This window comes from Equus quagga, chromosome 12, assembly GCF_021613505.1.
Source record: "Equus quagga isolate Etosha38 chromosome 12, UCLA_HA_Equagga_1.0, whole genome shotgun sequence".
Lineage (NCBI taxonomy): Eukaryota > Metazoa > Chordata > Mammalia > Perissodactyla > Equidae > Equus > Equus quagga.
In genome coordinates, this window is record NC_060278.1 from 19,963,309 (window position 1) to 19,979,274 (window position 15,966).

A 15,966-nucleotide genomic window follows, 5' to 3' on the forward strand; every position below is an offset into this window, starting at 1 on the left:
ATGCTAGGCGTTTTGAATGAATTCTGACCTAAAGTTGTATTTATTCTGACAAATCTCTGTTGGGCACTAACTGGGTGTTGGACATACTGAATACGAGAGAGCACATTCTGATGAGAAACAAACTCTTAACTAAAACGCAGTATGAAAAGTTCCAGAAACATAGTTCTTAGAAAATACTATGAGCATGTGAAGAGATGGGCAGCTAGTTCTGCCCGGTGGCTACTTCAGGTGAGTGTTTCTCACAGCGGGGCCCAGGTCCTGCAAGATGTGGCCAAGGGGAAATTCTGGGAGTCTTGGAGGTCAGGTGGCTGAGTTTTAAGCACCTGTTTGATGGTATCAGAATCCAACAGAGATATATGAATACGTTGGTATCTTTCTCTTTCCTCGCTTGCAAATTTAAGAGCTTCTGTACCACCCTCCACCCTCAAATAGCTGTGAGTAGCTGCTTCTATAAAGTGGACTGGGATTCTTTTTTTTAATGGCTTTCAAATGATATCAGGGCACTTAGCAAAAATCCGTGATCAGTTCATTTAGAATAAACGGTCTAAATGCAGCCATAGAATGTGCAAAATAAAATTCTGGTGATGAATAAAACTTCATCTTAGATTACGATGGTAAAATTCTCTCAAGCCTAATAATTCTACATTGACTCATTCAACAAATATGCACTGAGTGCCTGGTGTGTGCCAGCTTCTGTTCTAGGAGTTGGGGGTACAGCCCCTGGCTCCCATCAGCCTTCTCTTCAGGCCTTTACCAGCAGCAAGATGCAAACGTCAGGAAACTATCTGACAGCACTTTGTTTTGTTTTCTTTTGTTTTGGTTGGCCTTGAGCTAACATCTGTTGCCAGTCTTCCTTTTTTTTTTCTTCTCCCCAAAGCCCCCCAGTGCATAATTGTACATTCTAGTTGTAGGTCCTTCTAGTTGTGCTGTGTGGGTTGCCGCCTCAGTGTGGCTTGATGAGCAGTGCTAGGTCCGTGCCCAGGATCTGAACCAGCAAAACCCTGGGCCTCAGAAGTGGAGCATGTGAACTTAACCACTCAGCCATGGGGCCGGCCCCTGACAGCACTGTTTTTCTGGTGATATTTACCGAGCCTTCAGAGACCAGAAGTTGAATGGCAAAGTGAAGCAGAGAAATAAGATGACTTTCTGGACAAGCCAGTCGAAAATTCCTTTTGGGAGGGGCAGGGCCCCAACTCCTCCCCACATCATCTGAGTAATTTAAGCCCTTCTCTGAGCCCTCTTTACTCTGACCATAGTGTGCTAGGCATTTTGAGAAGCCACAGGACAAACAAAACAATAATTCCTTTTCTCCAAGAGGAAAACTAATTCTGAATCATCACATTTCTAATATGATTTAGAAAATCTAAAGGAACACCAGGTTTGCAAAGTGATAAATATGATATGTAAGAATAAGCTTTTATCCTGCATCTTACTTAAGCGAGGTTTTCTTCCACCTCTTTTGCTAATGAAAGTTGACTAATTGCATTTCTTCATATTAAAGTTGTTAAAATGACCGTGCACTAATCAGCAGTAAACAACTTAATGGTTTAGATTGTGACTAATGAACTTATCTATTCAAGAAGAATTTATTGAGTGCCTACTATGTGCCAGGCCCTAGAGCTACAAAGTCTGAGTTCCACGCATCAAGAAGTGTCACAATCTAATAAATAATTATAATACAGTATAATAAACACAGTCATATACGTGTGTCAAATCAATAGCAGTGACACAGGGCGCACGGCCTCCTCCTTGGGAAGAAAGGACCTAGGAAAGGCTTTGAAAAGGAAATGATGTGAGCTGGGTTGAAAGATGAGAAGGCAAGATATAAACATCCATGGCGTGCTGATAGAGAAGGTATTATTCATGTTTGAGCCTATGTGTAGAGTCTAAGTTGAAAGGCACCTTCTAGGTCTTCTGATCCAGTATCCCAGGCAGGAAATCGCTGGCAGGGAAGCAGTGTGACCAGTGCGTTGGTTTTCCAAAGATGCTCTGGGATAGAGCTTTAGATTTTCCTCCCAAAAGGAGAGGTCAGGGGTCGATTTAAACTGCCTGGGACACCTGCTCATCCTTTTTATTTATTATATATATTAGTTGACATATGTTTTCATTGGAGAAAAATAAATCCAGTTCCACAACTAAAAACTACTGGCCTAGTACAAAGAGTATGGGGCCTGTGGGGTAGCCCCAAATTGGTGTCCTTCCACAAATGAAATTAAAGCATTTAATGTAGGAGAGAGTGACCTGTAAACTGTAGTGCGCTGAGTACATTTAAATTGTTTTTGCAAGTCATTTTTGTTATCTCTTTGGGCCTGAGTTCCTTCATATAAAAAATGAAGGTGTTTCACCCAGAAGCCTCAAGTCCCGTGTAGCTCTAGAGTTATCTAATTGTGTGATTATCCAGCTTTCTCTCGACTGTTTCTAAGGACAAGAATACTTTTTCAGGATGCTCCTTTCTGTTGCTTTTAACAAGACTTAATACTGGAATCAGAACGTCTTGTTCTGTGAATTATAACTAGTAACTGGTTTTGTAAATTGCAAATACTGGCACACAAAGCCGGGAATGTAGTTTGCAGGATATGGACATTGCAATAGCCAGTGATGTTTTTTGGTTGCACATATGCCCAAAGTCAAATGCTTCAAATCTTGCTTTTAATGAAATATTTGTCTTCTTTTGGTAGCCAGAAGTGCAACTTGCTGAAGGCTTTGATGTGTTTATGCCTAAATCTCAGCTGGACTCTATATTGTCAAACTACACTCGCTCAGGAAGCCTTCTGTTTAGAAAACTGGTGTGTGCATTTTTTGATGACAAGACTTTGGCTAACTCCTTACCCAATGGGAAGAGGAAAAGAGGACTCAATGACAACCGGAAAGGACTAGACCAAAATATTGTGGGTGCAATAAAAGGTTGGTCTGCATCATTTCGTTTTACGGGTTCTTTGTTAAGCTTTGCCTTCATTCCATAAAGATGCAGCTGGAATCGTAGTAAACTAACTAGAGGCTAGTTTAATTTGCCATTGGTAACTTACCCACTGGCATGGCTTTTGGGTGTGAGCTCTGTAACTCACCACCCCAAATACCACTAGAATTTGGTATTTCAAGGTGATGTTAATTTGTTAAAATCATAATTTAAGAGCCAGTTTGATCTGCTGCAGAACCAAAAAGAACTTTTTTCTTAATTGACTTTAAAAACGAAGGTATTTTTCCTCTCAGTAATTTCTAACTAAGAATTTCACCAAAACATGATTTCTACTTAAAGTTTTAGTTGTAAATAAAAATAGAGCTATGATGCTTTTTTGAAAATAAAGTAAAACAGTTCTCTCCAAAGTTCAGAGGTGGCTTTCCCAGGACCTTGCTTCTACAGACGTTTTAAATGTAAGTCACCCCCGTGGGAAGCCAAATCCTGTGCATCCCCACACAGTGCTGGCCCACCTGCTCTCTGGTTTTGTGACATGGAGTCATGCCCGTTACATGCAAAGAAGACCATGGGTCTCTCCCCCTTAACGCCTGTGGGCTTGTGTCTGAACTCGGCTGCACTATGTCAGCCATGCACTTGCATGTAGGAGTGGATCCTCATGTGTGTCCAGTTCCACATCCTAGCCCTATTTCTTAATTTTAAAATGCCCCTATTTAGGACTCTGATAAAATGTAATTTTAGATAATAGGAGTATTTAAATGTTATTTTGAAAAAGAGTGTAAATGGTTCTCAAACATAAACACAACTACCGTGGAAACGAAATTTTGGATGAGGCCTTTACACTAGAACCGCTCATAAGGATGTTCTTCGCTGCCTCACTTCCTGCGGTGTTTGCTTGTGGACTGGGGCTGGACCAGAGGGCCTTCCCCACCCATAGTCCCCATTATCTTGCAGAATAGTAAATGAATTTAAGAGTGCTTAAAGGACACTTGGAAACCCACAATTAACTTTACAAAATGATGTGATTTCTAAATGGAGTTAGCAAGTACCAGACACCCTTTGTTTGTGGCCAGAAGGACATAAGCCTTCATTAACAGAAAATTTCTCATTCTCCAACAGAATTTTTTCACTTAAAGTGACAGTTGAGTTGTATTAAATAAGAAAAGCTACAGAGATATCACAACTGTGCCATTTCTGAAAAGAATGATCCAGCCTGCAGCGACACTAAAAACAAGATTACAGAATTTGAAAAATGGTCAATGATGTAACTAGGACTTGCTGAAGTGAAGAAGGGTCTCATTTCGATTTAATATGGCTGGGGCCTTCTGGAAACATGAGGGTCAAGGCTTATGATGCTTTTCGTCTCTGAAGCTTTTAAACACACTGAAATGTAGCCAGGAATTGTCTTAATTTTCTTTTTTTCAAGACAGTATATTAAAGTTATGAAAGTGTTTGGAAATTGGGGAACCGTAAATGACCATGTTCCATTTTAATGATAGTAGGAGAGTTACCCTAATAATAGATGATAATTAAATATATCATTACAAGTAAACTGACACAGGTTAATTCTACCATTTTCGATCTAGACTGGATATCCTACAATATCCAGAGAAAGTGTATTACAAACTGAAATAGAGAACATGCTTAATTTCCTTCATGGCCCTACTCGTTAGCTAAAAATAAATATGGCACTGAGGCTTCTGCTCCTAATACATAATAAAGCAGACTATTCAAATCAAAGAACTTAAATTTTCCAGGCACTTCTTTTATTGTTGAACTAAATCTGGCATTAAAATTATTTTAGAACAACAAAATAACCTTAAAGCAGACAGAAATCCACCCATAAGCCAGCAACAACCTAAGTCAACAAATATTGTACATTCACTTGTGTCCTTTAGTGTTTATTCATAGACATATTTTTATTTCGATTTTTTTCCTGATTACAAAAATAATACATGCTTGTAAAAAATCCAGACCTTATAAAAAATATAGAAAGCTGAAAGGCCTCCATAATCCCACTCTTCAGAGGTGACTGTGTACATTCCTACAATCTTTATTCAAAGTATGAATGTGGCATCAAGTTTGTCTCTCTTAGAAGAACATTCTGTTCATACTGGCCAGCCAACACTCTTACTTGATTTATTCTGATAATTTCTTGTAAGCACCTGAGGACAGGCTTTGTCTTAAATATTTTCTATTGCCTGTTGCACTTCACTGAGAGATTTGTATACATGTATAGTAGAGTTTTCATAAATACACAGTAGGTGAATGAATAAATGTAGGTTTTTATTTTTCATCTTGACTTTGGCCTTAATGGGTCTAGAGCTAAACTTCCATCCTCAAGTCTTCTCATAACTAATTTGGAATGATTGGCACCAAAACGTTGTAAATTTCTACCAATTAACTAAATGCCACTTAAAGCTAAAAAATGGAAACCAAAACTGAATATAAATTTGAATACAATTCTCTTAAATCCCTAATACTTTTTTCCTTTACATACATTTCGTCACTTGCTAAAAGTTTATTAACGCGCATAGTGCAATATAAAGTGATTATTAGAAGTAGCTGTTAACGGAAGGGCTTATAGAATAAATATATCCAGTTTTGCTTACTGTTGGTAGAGATGAAAAAGAAATTTATTTCCCTAACCCAAGTCTTTTGAATCTTAAATAATCCAGGAAAGTGATCGGATAGTGGCAAGGCTGCTTGTGTTACTACTGCTGTCTACCACATACTTGGAAAAGATTTTACCAATATTAAATATTCAGGCTTTCTTCCTCTGTCTTTTGTGGGTCCATGCACCACTATAGTATTAATTTGAAAAGTTCTGCAACCTCGAAATGTACAAAGACTGGGCGATTTTGTAAAATCTTAGAAGTAAAAATAACACTGGGAGCTGGATTTTGTTTCAGATTGACACGGTTGGTTAAGACAACAATGGGGGAAAACATAAATGAAAACCTATGAAAAGCTTATAAATAGGAACAGAAATGGACCGAAAAAGAAAAGTTTATTGTGGGATTATTAACAAAGCTCTTTGTAGTGATAATTAATATTCCCCGTGACAGTATCTTGAAAATAAAATATAAGCCTCTTTCTAGAGATCACAGTTTTCACATATTCTCATCTGCTTGATGGTGGCTAACACTTATTGGTAATTCATTAAAAATCCATTTATAGGTGTGACCCTAGGTATTGACGATGAAAGGATCTGTAATTAGAAACACCTGAGCACTTTGAGATCGGGGAGAAGAAACTTCTGGTCTTATTAAGTAGAGTCTTAGGTTTTAGTGCTAGGATAGTTAGTATCTTGGATTTAATTCAGAATTGATTTTACAGTCAGAATGCAGAGTGGAGGTCGGTGCCCGGGTTTGCCCTCCTCACTTGACACTGTACCTGCTGAAGACCGTCTGATTCTTGATTCCGTGCACCAGGAGACCATGCAGTTTGACTCAGAGTTATCTAAATATTGATCTCATCATTGGATCTCTGAATGCTCTTCAGAAAATCGAGTTGCGGTCAAGCAGTTTTTAGAACCTGCGTTGTCCTTTTTCATTCAGTTTCGTAGTGATTCGTTGAGAAAGTTTCATTACTATCAAACTCTCCTAGGTCCTTGAATCCCTTTGCCTTCAAAGGAGAGTACGTCTGCTTGTCCAGTGAAAGGAGTGGTCAACCACTCTTCGTTTACTGCATGCAGCACAGGCATGCGACACAGACAGCTGCTCTCCTGGGGAGCACTCAGCACTGAGGGTCTGCCAAGGTAGCCACCAGGGATCAGGACATCCTTGGTTCGTTGGTGGTACTCCAGAACCTTAACTGTGCTTCTTACAAGATAGAAAGCCTGGCTGCATTTGACATCACCCTTTCATTGGCTCTGCTGAGCTGACCACCAAAACCTCTCATTTTACTCCAGCAAGTCTAGAAACTTATAGGGTCTAGATTTGTCATCTTAGAATATCTTTATTTTCCGTTTTGGTTGTACATCATCATTCATTTCCTTGGGATTTAATCAAGAAAAGTGAATAGCTGTTTTCTATGCGATCTCACGTAGACTTAATTAATATGGTTAGGGGTGGAATTTACATCTCATTTATTGTTTATTTCTTGATAGTAACTTCTGTGTGTTCACAGAACTCCCTGTAAGAACAAGGCTGAAACATCAGCTTGGATGTGACTACCCTACAGTGTGGATGATCTTACTTCCATTTACAGGAGAGAAAATTGAGGCTATAAGAAATTAAGTAATCTTACTTAAACAGCTAGTAAGTGATAGAGCCATTATTTAACCCCAGGCCTCTCTGACTGCAAATCCATCATCCAGCATACTTCATTCCTTCTGTGAGGAGTATTTGAAAAGAAAGATAGGTATCCCAAATTTAAATTTTCGATCTTAAAATTTAGCATTTTGGATTCTTTATAAATTCCACTAGGAAGGCGGCCATACTATTTAAAGACACCAGTCGTTTGTTGTGTATGCAAAGCATATTTGAAGTGAATTTCTGGGTACAACATGGCTCTCCCTCAGTTTATTTACTGGCATCAAGGGTAGATCTTCCTTTGAAGACAGCGAGACTCGGTCCCATCATGCTAGGGAAGAGAACAGAAGTGTGATCGCTTCCCTAGGGAGAGAGACACTTCTGAGACTCTTCCAGCAGACAGAGCCGCAAAGAAAGACCTCGGAAGTCACCACATCCAAGTGGTCTTTCCAAGTTGTATGTAAATTAAATTCTAGTTGAAGTGTTGGGCAATTGGAACCAATTGATGAATGCTTTAATTCAAGAATCCTTTTGGAAGATGAATAATCATTTGTTAATTTATCTGTTCATATTTTTACATATCAGATCAGCATAAAACAGGATAGGACTGCATAATATATAACAACAAAATAGTACGTAACAACTCTATAATTACACCAGATTCATAGCTTGTCTCTCAGCGCTGTTTGTCGCTGTTTCCTCGTGGTTGTAGTTGTTTGTATTTTCCCGCTTTTTGTGGAGGCCCGGGGACAGGTGATGGTGGATCTTGGCCTTTCTGCGTGTAAGAGCCCTGTGTTTCAACCCCTCCCATAGCGGTTCTCAGATTTTCCTCTCCCTCAGAATTATCGGAGGTATTGATTCAAAACTCAGCTTTCTGAGTCCTGTGCTCAGAGACTGATTCACTAGGTGAAGGGTAGTCACAGGAATCTGAAATGTGAGCAGCAGCTGCAGGTGACTGACGCAGGTTGATTTCAGGCCACCTTGGAGAAGCAGGGCCGTCCCAGCTCTGATTCTCACGAGTCGTGATCTATGTCGGCAGCATACGACAGTCCCCCTGTGGGACTGTCTCTTCCCTCTGTTCCTTAAGAGCACCCCATTTTCTGAAGACTGCCCTACGCCTCTCTGGGAACAAAGGAGAAGATGGCATGTGTCAGCTTCTCTCATCCTCTGCGCCTCTGGGGCTTGAAATGATTTTTTTCTGCTGTGTCACACAAGGGCCCTGGTTTCAGACGTGCCTGTAACTCCTCACCAGGACTTTACTGAATAACCGCCTAGTTTACCAGGTGGAAAAAAGGCGTTTCCAGACTTCAGCACAACTCTGACGTTCGGGTCAGTAAACAGATGCGTAGTTTTCATATGACATCGTCATTACAGTCTTGAAGAAAATGTAGTCTCCATTCTCAGCAGGCTCTCAGCCAGTCCCCTTGACTGCATATTTGAAGCATTTGCTCAGCCAACTTCTTCACCAAACAGTGTGATAAAGAAGACATGGTCTTGGCTGCTTTTCCACTACAGAATAAGTCAGGAGAACAGCGAAACATTTGCAGTATTTTCATTGACCTCGCAAACTTAGAAATCACAAACAGGCATGAAATTTCTGTTAATAATCCTCGCGTTTCTTGCCCACCCAATGTGAGCCAGGAACTGGTGACATGAAGACGAGTCAGGCACGGGCCCTGACCTGAAGGAATGTGCAGTGGAGTGGAGCTGCAGATCTGTAAGCAGTGAGCCATGACCCATAGCTGTACTCCGGGATGGCATACATCAACGTCAAGTGTCCATACTGAATGGAGGGAGAAAGCACAGAGGGTTGAAATCCCTGTAAGAGAAGGCCTCGCGGAACAGGTGACATCTAACCTAGACCTTGAAGGAGGAAAGTATATCAAATGCAAAGAGAATGGGAAAGGTGAACCACAGAACAAGTCTAATGAAGCTTACATTAAATAAAACATTGGCTGAAAGCCTTTTGCCTCCAGAACTTTTAAAATTCTATTCTGAATGGTAGGCCTTGAGTCCTCACCAACCTGTTCACCTTCAAGTGTTTTACTTCATGAATAAAATGCCAATGAAATGGACTCCAATATTCTTTACCCTCAGGGGTTTTCAACCAGAGCTTTGCTTCTTAAAGCCGCCTCGGGCCCATCCCAGACCTAGTGAGTCAGAATCCCGGAGCTGGGGCCACAGCAAGTCTAAAGACTGTCCCTGCTTTGTCACTGGTCTTCCAGAAGCTCGAAAAAGGAATCTCGTCTTCCTCAAAATTATAGCTCCATCTGTTTGCCACATAAGGAGCAAATGGAAATGTGGAGAAATTTGTTAAGAATGCTGTGGCTTTATTGATCTTTCTTCAGTCTATCACGTAATGGACAGGAAGCAGTTGTGGGTTAACTTGCCAGGATTCAACTCTAATTCCCAGTTACTGAATTCTTAAAAATCCTGCGTTTTAACACCGCTGTTAGGGTTGACAAAAACAGCCTCCCGTCAAAAGAGATAAGTTTCTGTAGCAAACCAGGGCCATTACAGCATGACGGTGCATTGCACAAAATTATGGGCACCCTTTCCTTGTTGACATTGTCGATGTGTGCATTTATGATAACATTTTTCTGGCAGATGCAGGTAACATGTCCTGAAGAAGGGACACCTTTCTGGTTTGCACAGTGCCCTGAAAATAGAAAGCAGTGTTTTCTGCACAGCCCATCTCCTTTTTCTTTCAATCCCTGAATTGTTTGGCTGATCTGAGATGCTCACGAGCATCTCGAGGTAATGCCACATATTTCCTATTTTCTTTCCCATTGTAGGGAAGCAGAATTGTATAATATGTCCCGAATTGGTCAAATTATATTTCTCATAGCTTTTCTCCTACAGTTGGTGCCAGTAATCTGGCAAATGTTGTCAGTTCAGTTCCATAAACAGTTATTGATGATCTCACACAAGGTATGCATCAAAAATCTGAGAGACTCAAGAATTTAAATTTGCTTATATTTCTACCCTAAAGATGCATATGCAAATGATCATGGGATATTTGTAGTCACTACAGTACCATGGACTGACAGTAAGCCCACGGTGAAATAGGGATATGCGTCAGCTTCCACTAAGAAAACCCCTTAAAAATTGACAGCCCTTCATTTAAAATCGAACTGCAAGCTGTCGTCAGTTGTGGCTGCCTTTAAGACATCTTTGTATCAGAGAAAGCGTGGCTGCATGTGTCCTGTTAAAAGCACCCTGAGAAGAGAGAGATGCTGCCTCTTGGAATTAATCAGGTCTTCCCATGACTGCTCCCTTCGGTCAAGTCTTCTGTTGCATTGACTGTGTTTCCAGGTTCTCCTTTCTTGCCTCTGGCTCTTGGTTAGATTTTGACACCTCTCCATGGTCAGCTCCTGGTATTTCTCAGAACCTTAGCATCCCCTCATCAACTCTATCCCTTTGACCACAGAGTAAATCCAGTATTGGTTATTTTCAGGACCTCCCTCCCCACACCTCTTCATCACCACATGCACCATTTTGAATCAGCTTATAGCCAGCCACAACTAAGTGGGGGCAAATCCTAGTTAGAAATGTGGACAGAAGCCAGGAACAAATGAGACAGTTGACAGTAAGGACTGTGACATACCGAACATTTCAGACTAATCGCAGGGCTCAGGACCTGTCCTGGCTTCTTTCTAAAGAGGCGGGTGTGGTCCTTGTTACCCACGCAGCCTACCACCTGAAAGGTGGCATGGGGCTTCCAACACTAACACCTTCTTGCAACCACATTATTTTTGACAGAGGCATCAGCATTCTCCTACTTTTCAAGTTTGAAAACTCAGAATCTCCTTCAATTGCCTTTTTGTTGCCTTGCCACTAATCCCACCTCGTAGCAAGGTCCTATCTATTCTTTTCGTCCTTCCTCTCTCCTTCATTGCTCTTCAGCTTCTCAGATGCTTCAGCTTCTAGTGCAGCCCTGCAGCCCCTTGTCCTTGATGTTCTACAAAAAACTGTTTTCATTTCTTTTTTTTCTGAGATATAATTGGCATGTAACGATTAGTTTCAGGTGTACAACATAATGATTGAATATTTGTATCTATTGTGAAGTGATCACCACAATTGGTCTAGTTAATATCCATCATCATAAAAAACTCTTTAAATATCCCTGACCTTGTTTTCCCCCTCCACTTCATACTGTATTCTAACAGCCAGGGAACACCTGTAAAACAAAATTTCATGACGTTATCCTACCTAATTCCTCTTTGCCCGTTAAATCAAGTCCAAACCCTGGCCTTTTCCAGACTCCCCACAACTTGATTTCTCTCTCCTGTCAGCCACATTTCCCAGGGCTCCTGCCAGGTGAGCAACCCAGCGTTGACACTATCCCTCAAGCATCTCAGACTCGTTCTGGCCTTCGAGTCATGCTGTGTTCCTTAGGGCTACCATGCTCTTCTCTCTTTGCAGACAAGTCCAACTCATTCTTCATGGTCCAGCCCAAGTCTCATCACCTCTGCCAGGAGACTTTCTCCACAGGCCGTAGCCCATGTTGGCTTCCCCTTTCTCTAAATTCCTATGGGATATATTATTACCTTTCTTGCATGGAACAATACCTCTTAACCCCTTGCCTTGCTACTCATGGTGTATACGGAGGATGACTATGTCATTTATTGCCCAAACTGGGACACTCTTGAGACTAAAAATGGTGCTGTTAATAATTTCACTGGGAAAACAAGTGTCTTGAACTGTCCTGGGGAATCAGGATATTTGGTCATCCTGTTTGAACCTCTTGTCTTCTCAACAAGACTGCATGCCCCTGTAGGGCAGAGACCACCGTCTACATTTGCTTTGCATATTCCTTGGCACGTGAAACAGTGCTGCTCACATACTAATGATCGATAAATACAGAAAGGAAGGAAAGAGGAATGGAGGGAATCAGGCAGTCAGTTTGTCTTCGCTGAAAAAGATCAGTTCTTAAAAACACAGATGTGTGCAGGGGATGAATAACAAGATAAGTATACAACTCCTCCATGACAAGTTGGAAGAGGGCAGCTGAAATTCAAGAAGGCTGAAATTCAATGTAAGTTTGAAGATTAGAAGAAACAACAGCGACAGACAGATCAGGTGGTGCACAGCAATCAAGGATGATAGAAGTCTTGCCAACTGAAAACATGGAAGTGATCCCAAATACGAAACCCAATCTGTATTCAGTGGGGGCTCTGAGAGCATTGATTATCACTAAAGATCAAAGAGCAACCTCCACAATATACAATATGGAAGGTGTAGTTTGTCACACTTCATTCATACCAGAGAATAATACCTTCAAAAGGTGAAGTATAATAACTTTATTGTGAGATTTTAATTTAAATAATGACTTAATGTTAATTAATAAAGATTCCAATAGTGGAATCCATAAATGGGTTAAATGGGCCATTTCCTGTTTCTACCATCTCGAGACTTCTTAATACATCAGTATACTTATCCATCCATGTGTTTTTTTAGCATTCATCATCATGGCAACTTGGTGCCTCAAAGAGAGAGTATCAAAGAAAATTTTGAGAACTTTTTATTGTCAGTGTCAAAACGTGAGCCCAATATTTTCCAAAGCTAATCTCAATCAGAAGGGAGTTGCCACCATTTAAAAAGAACAGAAAATAAAATCCTAGCTCTGAGGTATCGGCCCTGTTCTAATGCCCAGCACCTTCAACCTAATGTCCACTACGCAGCAGCCACGAGTATATGGCAGCAGGCATGGGATAAATGTATCGATCTGATGACCTCATCTCATAGGCGAGACCCCCGTCACCACCATTGCTCTTCTAGTTCATCGCTCTTGCTCTTCCAACTTGGCCGTCTCTGAGTTGGAGTGGTTGTGAGGCACGGAATGGTACCTGAACTTCCTAAATGTGTCGTAATTTGTTCTGGTACTGTGGGTATTACTTCCAGACTCACTGGCTAGTGGGTAAACTCAATCCCTCATGGAATGACTTCAGGAGTTCATATGCTAAGAAACCCTAGCTTTAAAAACTGAGAGAAAAACTCAGAACTTTCTCCCCATTCATTTATAGAAAGACCAGACAAACATAGAAGCATGCTGCGAAGCAGTGCCTGGGCAAAGGGAGCATCGTTAGTGTACGTGCCGTTTTGTGCCACTTGCCTAGCTGTTGGAGCTGATGATTCTCGATCCTTCAAATTTTGTTTCATTTGAGCGTCAGTTCCTGATCTGCAAACTGAATGAGTTATACTATTTCCAAGATGCCTTCCAAGTAGCATTTCTACAAATCTATGAGTTTGAAACATTTCTCTTTGCCAAAAAACGGCTAGACAGTAAAATACCATTACATCAAAGCTTGTTATGACCCAGATGTTAATAATGAGCAGATATAATTTATTCCCTTGAAATATACCAAACATGTTAAACAAACGTGTTGTAGCACAGCCAGCCAAAAGATAGTGTTAATCATATTTCCCACTAACCATATTATCAATGAGCTCTGCTGAGGGCTTTCTTAAATTGAAGTAAATTAAAATTAACTTTGTCTAATTTGAGAAACCACTATAGGCACTTTCTTTTAGACAGAGAGGCCATTGTAGCAAAAACTGAATAAAGGAAGACAAGGGATATTGTTCTTTTCCTCCAGACTACTCTGGCCTCAAATCTTTGAGAATCGCTGTGATTAAACGATATTGTTCAAACCTCAAAGTCCCACCAGTTTGGGGATAATGAAAGGAGCATTGTGGGATGTAGATTTTCTCCTGACTCTGCCGTTTAAGGTCTTGAAACATTACCTTCTCTTGAAAAAAGAGGCGTGGCTCGGCTAATTTTTAGTCTCTTCCAGTTCAGAAATGTGTATGGTTCAGTAATTTTCGGCCATATTCTCTGAAGTAAACCTGTAGAATTAAATCTGACGGGGAATCAATTTTGTGGATATCTAGGGCCCTTTTCATTACAACAACCAACGGAAGGTCACAGCCGCATTCAAGGATCAGCACTAAAGGGTGAAGTGTTCAGTGGTCCTTCTGGTCAGCTTTCACCCGACTTGACCGGCTGACTGCCCTGCAGTCCCGTCTGTACATAATTCAGTAGGATATTCTGGTTTCATCAATAAATACATTCTTGTTTGCATTACTCTATTTCCTCAACTTTTCATTTAAAGATTTCATTTTTAGGTGCATTAGTTGATGAACTATGTGCTAAGTCTTATGGTTAAATCTGAAACGAACTTCAAGGCTCAGTATATTTCAAGATCTATGGCCGTTTACTGAAGAAATTCTCCTTTCACTTCCTTCAAGTCAAGTCACAGACCAGAGAAAAGAAGTTTCTGAGATTTTTCTTTCACAAACCATATGTTTCTGCTGCCTATTATGTGCAGCGATGGACAAGAGAGTCTTGATCTCTGCCCTTGTTGAGTTTATAGTTTAGATGATCACTACATGTTGCTATTTAAGAACCGCTGGTTAACGACCTCGGGGGGCCTTGCCTGAGAAGGTCACATTTCAGCTGTGACCTGAAGGCTGGTGGACTCGTGTCTTCACCCTGTTACTCCCAGCAGGCAAATCATCAAATCCTCTCCTAGCTCCCCTTTAAAGATAGCTTCTGGTTTTTATCCCGAGAGAGTGCACGTAAGGAATATCCTTGACATCTGGTCAGTATTGACATTTTCACAGCATCATCTTAGGAAAAATTTTCTGATTTGTTCATAGAACGACTGAAGAATGGCATTTGTCCCTGTTAGCGTTAGTCTTCAGGTTAGAAGTAGAAATGAGAGTAGTCCTCCTCATCTTGTGTTGTAGACATTCTCCCAAGATTTGTTTTCTCTCTGCTTTACCACTGAGATTTAAGTCAGATGTTATATTTACTTCATAGCCCTCACTTCTTTTTTCTTTTTTTAGGAATCAGAATGTTCTGCCACCTTCCATTCCCTTTCTGTTTCTCTTTCTCCCTCCTGCTCCAGAGTAACCTGAAGTTGGTGTGAATCTTTCCCATTCATGTTTTTCTATTTTACTGCTTAACTGTGTGTCCATAAGTCACGCTATTGTTTTGTGAATTTACACATCTACATACAGCCTCATGTACTTTTGCAACTTTTTGTCCTTTTATTCAAGATTGATCCATATCAATACGTTATAAATCTTGTTTATTCATTTTAACTGCTAACCACAACATAAATAAAGCAATTTCTCTCTCCAGTCTTTTATTAAGAGACAGTTAGGGTGGGTCTGTTTCGTGATTCCCCATGGCAGCAGCTGTCTTTGGGTTTCCTGGGGCTTGTGTGTGAGTTTCTCTAAGGCATGCACCAGGGAGTGGAACTGAGGCACAGGATAGAAACACTGCCAAGTGGTTCTCTAAGGTGGCCAATATCATTTAAACACCCACCAGCAATATATAAGAAATCCTGTTTTTCCTTGTCCTTGCCAACATCTGGTGTGAACAAACTTTAATTTCTACCAGCCTGATCTGTCTCAAATGGCACCTCAGTGGTGGTTCCCTGATAATCCATGAGGATGAGCATCATTTCATATTTATTACCATTTGGTTGTTTTCCTTTGTGAACTTCCATCCTTTTCCTATTTTTCCATTAAGTGGTTGTTATTGACTTATATGAATTCTTTCGTCCTTTATATGTATTATAGATATTTTCTCTTCCAACTTGCAGAAACTTTGCATATGGTCTCTTTTATCATATCAAAGTTTAGCCTTAACAGTCAGATAGATTACTTTATGCCTTGTGCTTTTTTGGTGCCCGTTTTAAGAAATTCTCCCTACCTTGATGGTATAATGGTATTCTCTTACTTTTTTTCCAACAGAGTTTTAAAAAATTATCTTTTATATTCAGA

General features: G+C 40.5%; 1 protein-coding gene across 3 annotated transcripts in view; it reads left to right on the plus strand.

The window, feature by feature from the left end:
* Positions 1 to 15,966, plus strand: part of BEND7 (BEN domain containing 7) — an 80,010-nt gene that overhangs the window by 41,211 nt on the left and 22,833 nt on the right. For all 3 annotated transcript variants that reach the window (XM_046678719.1, XM_046678720.1, XM_046678721.1), the window contains exon 6: positions 2,679 to 2,904. In XM_046678719.1, the coding sequence (XP_046534675.1) occupies positions 2,679 to 2,904 (226 nt within the window). The remainder of the gene's footprint in view (positions 1 to 2,678; positions 2,905 to 15,966) is intronic.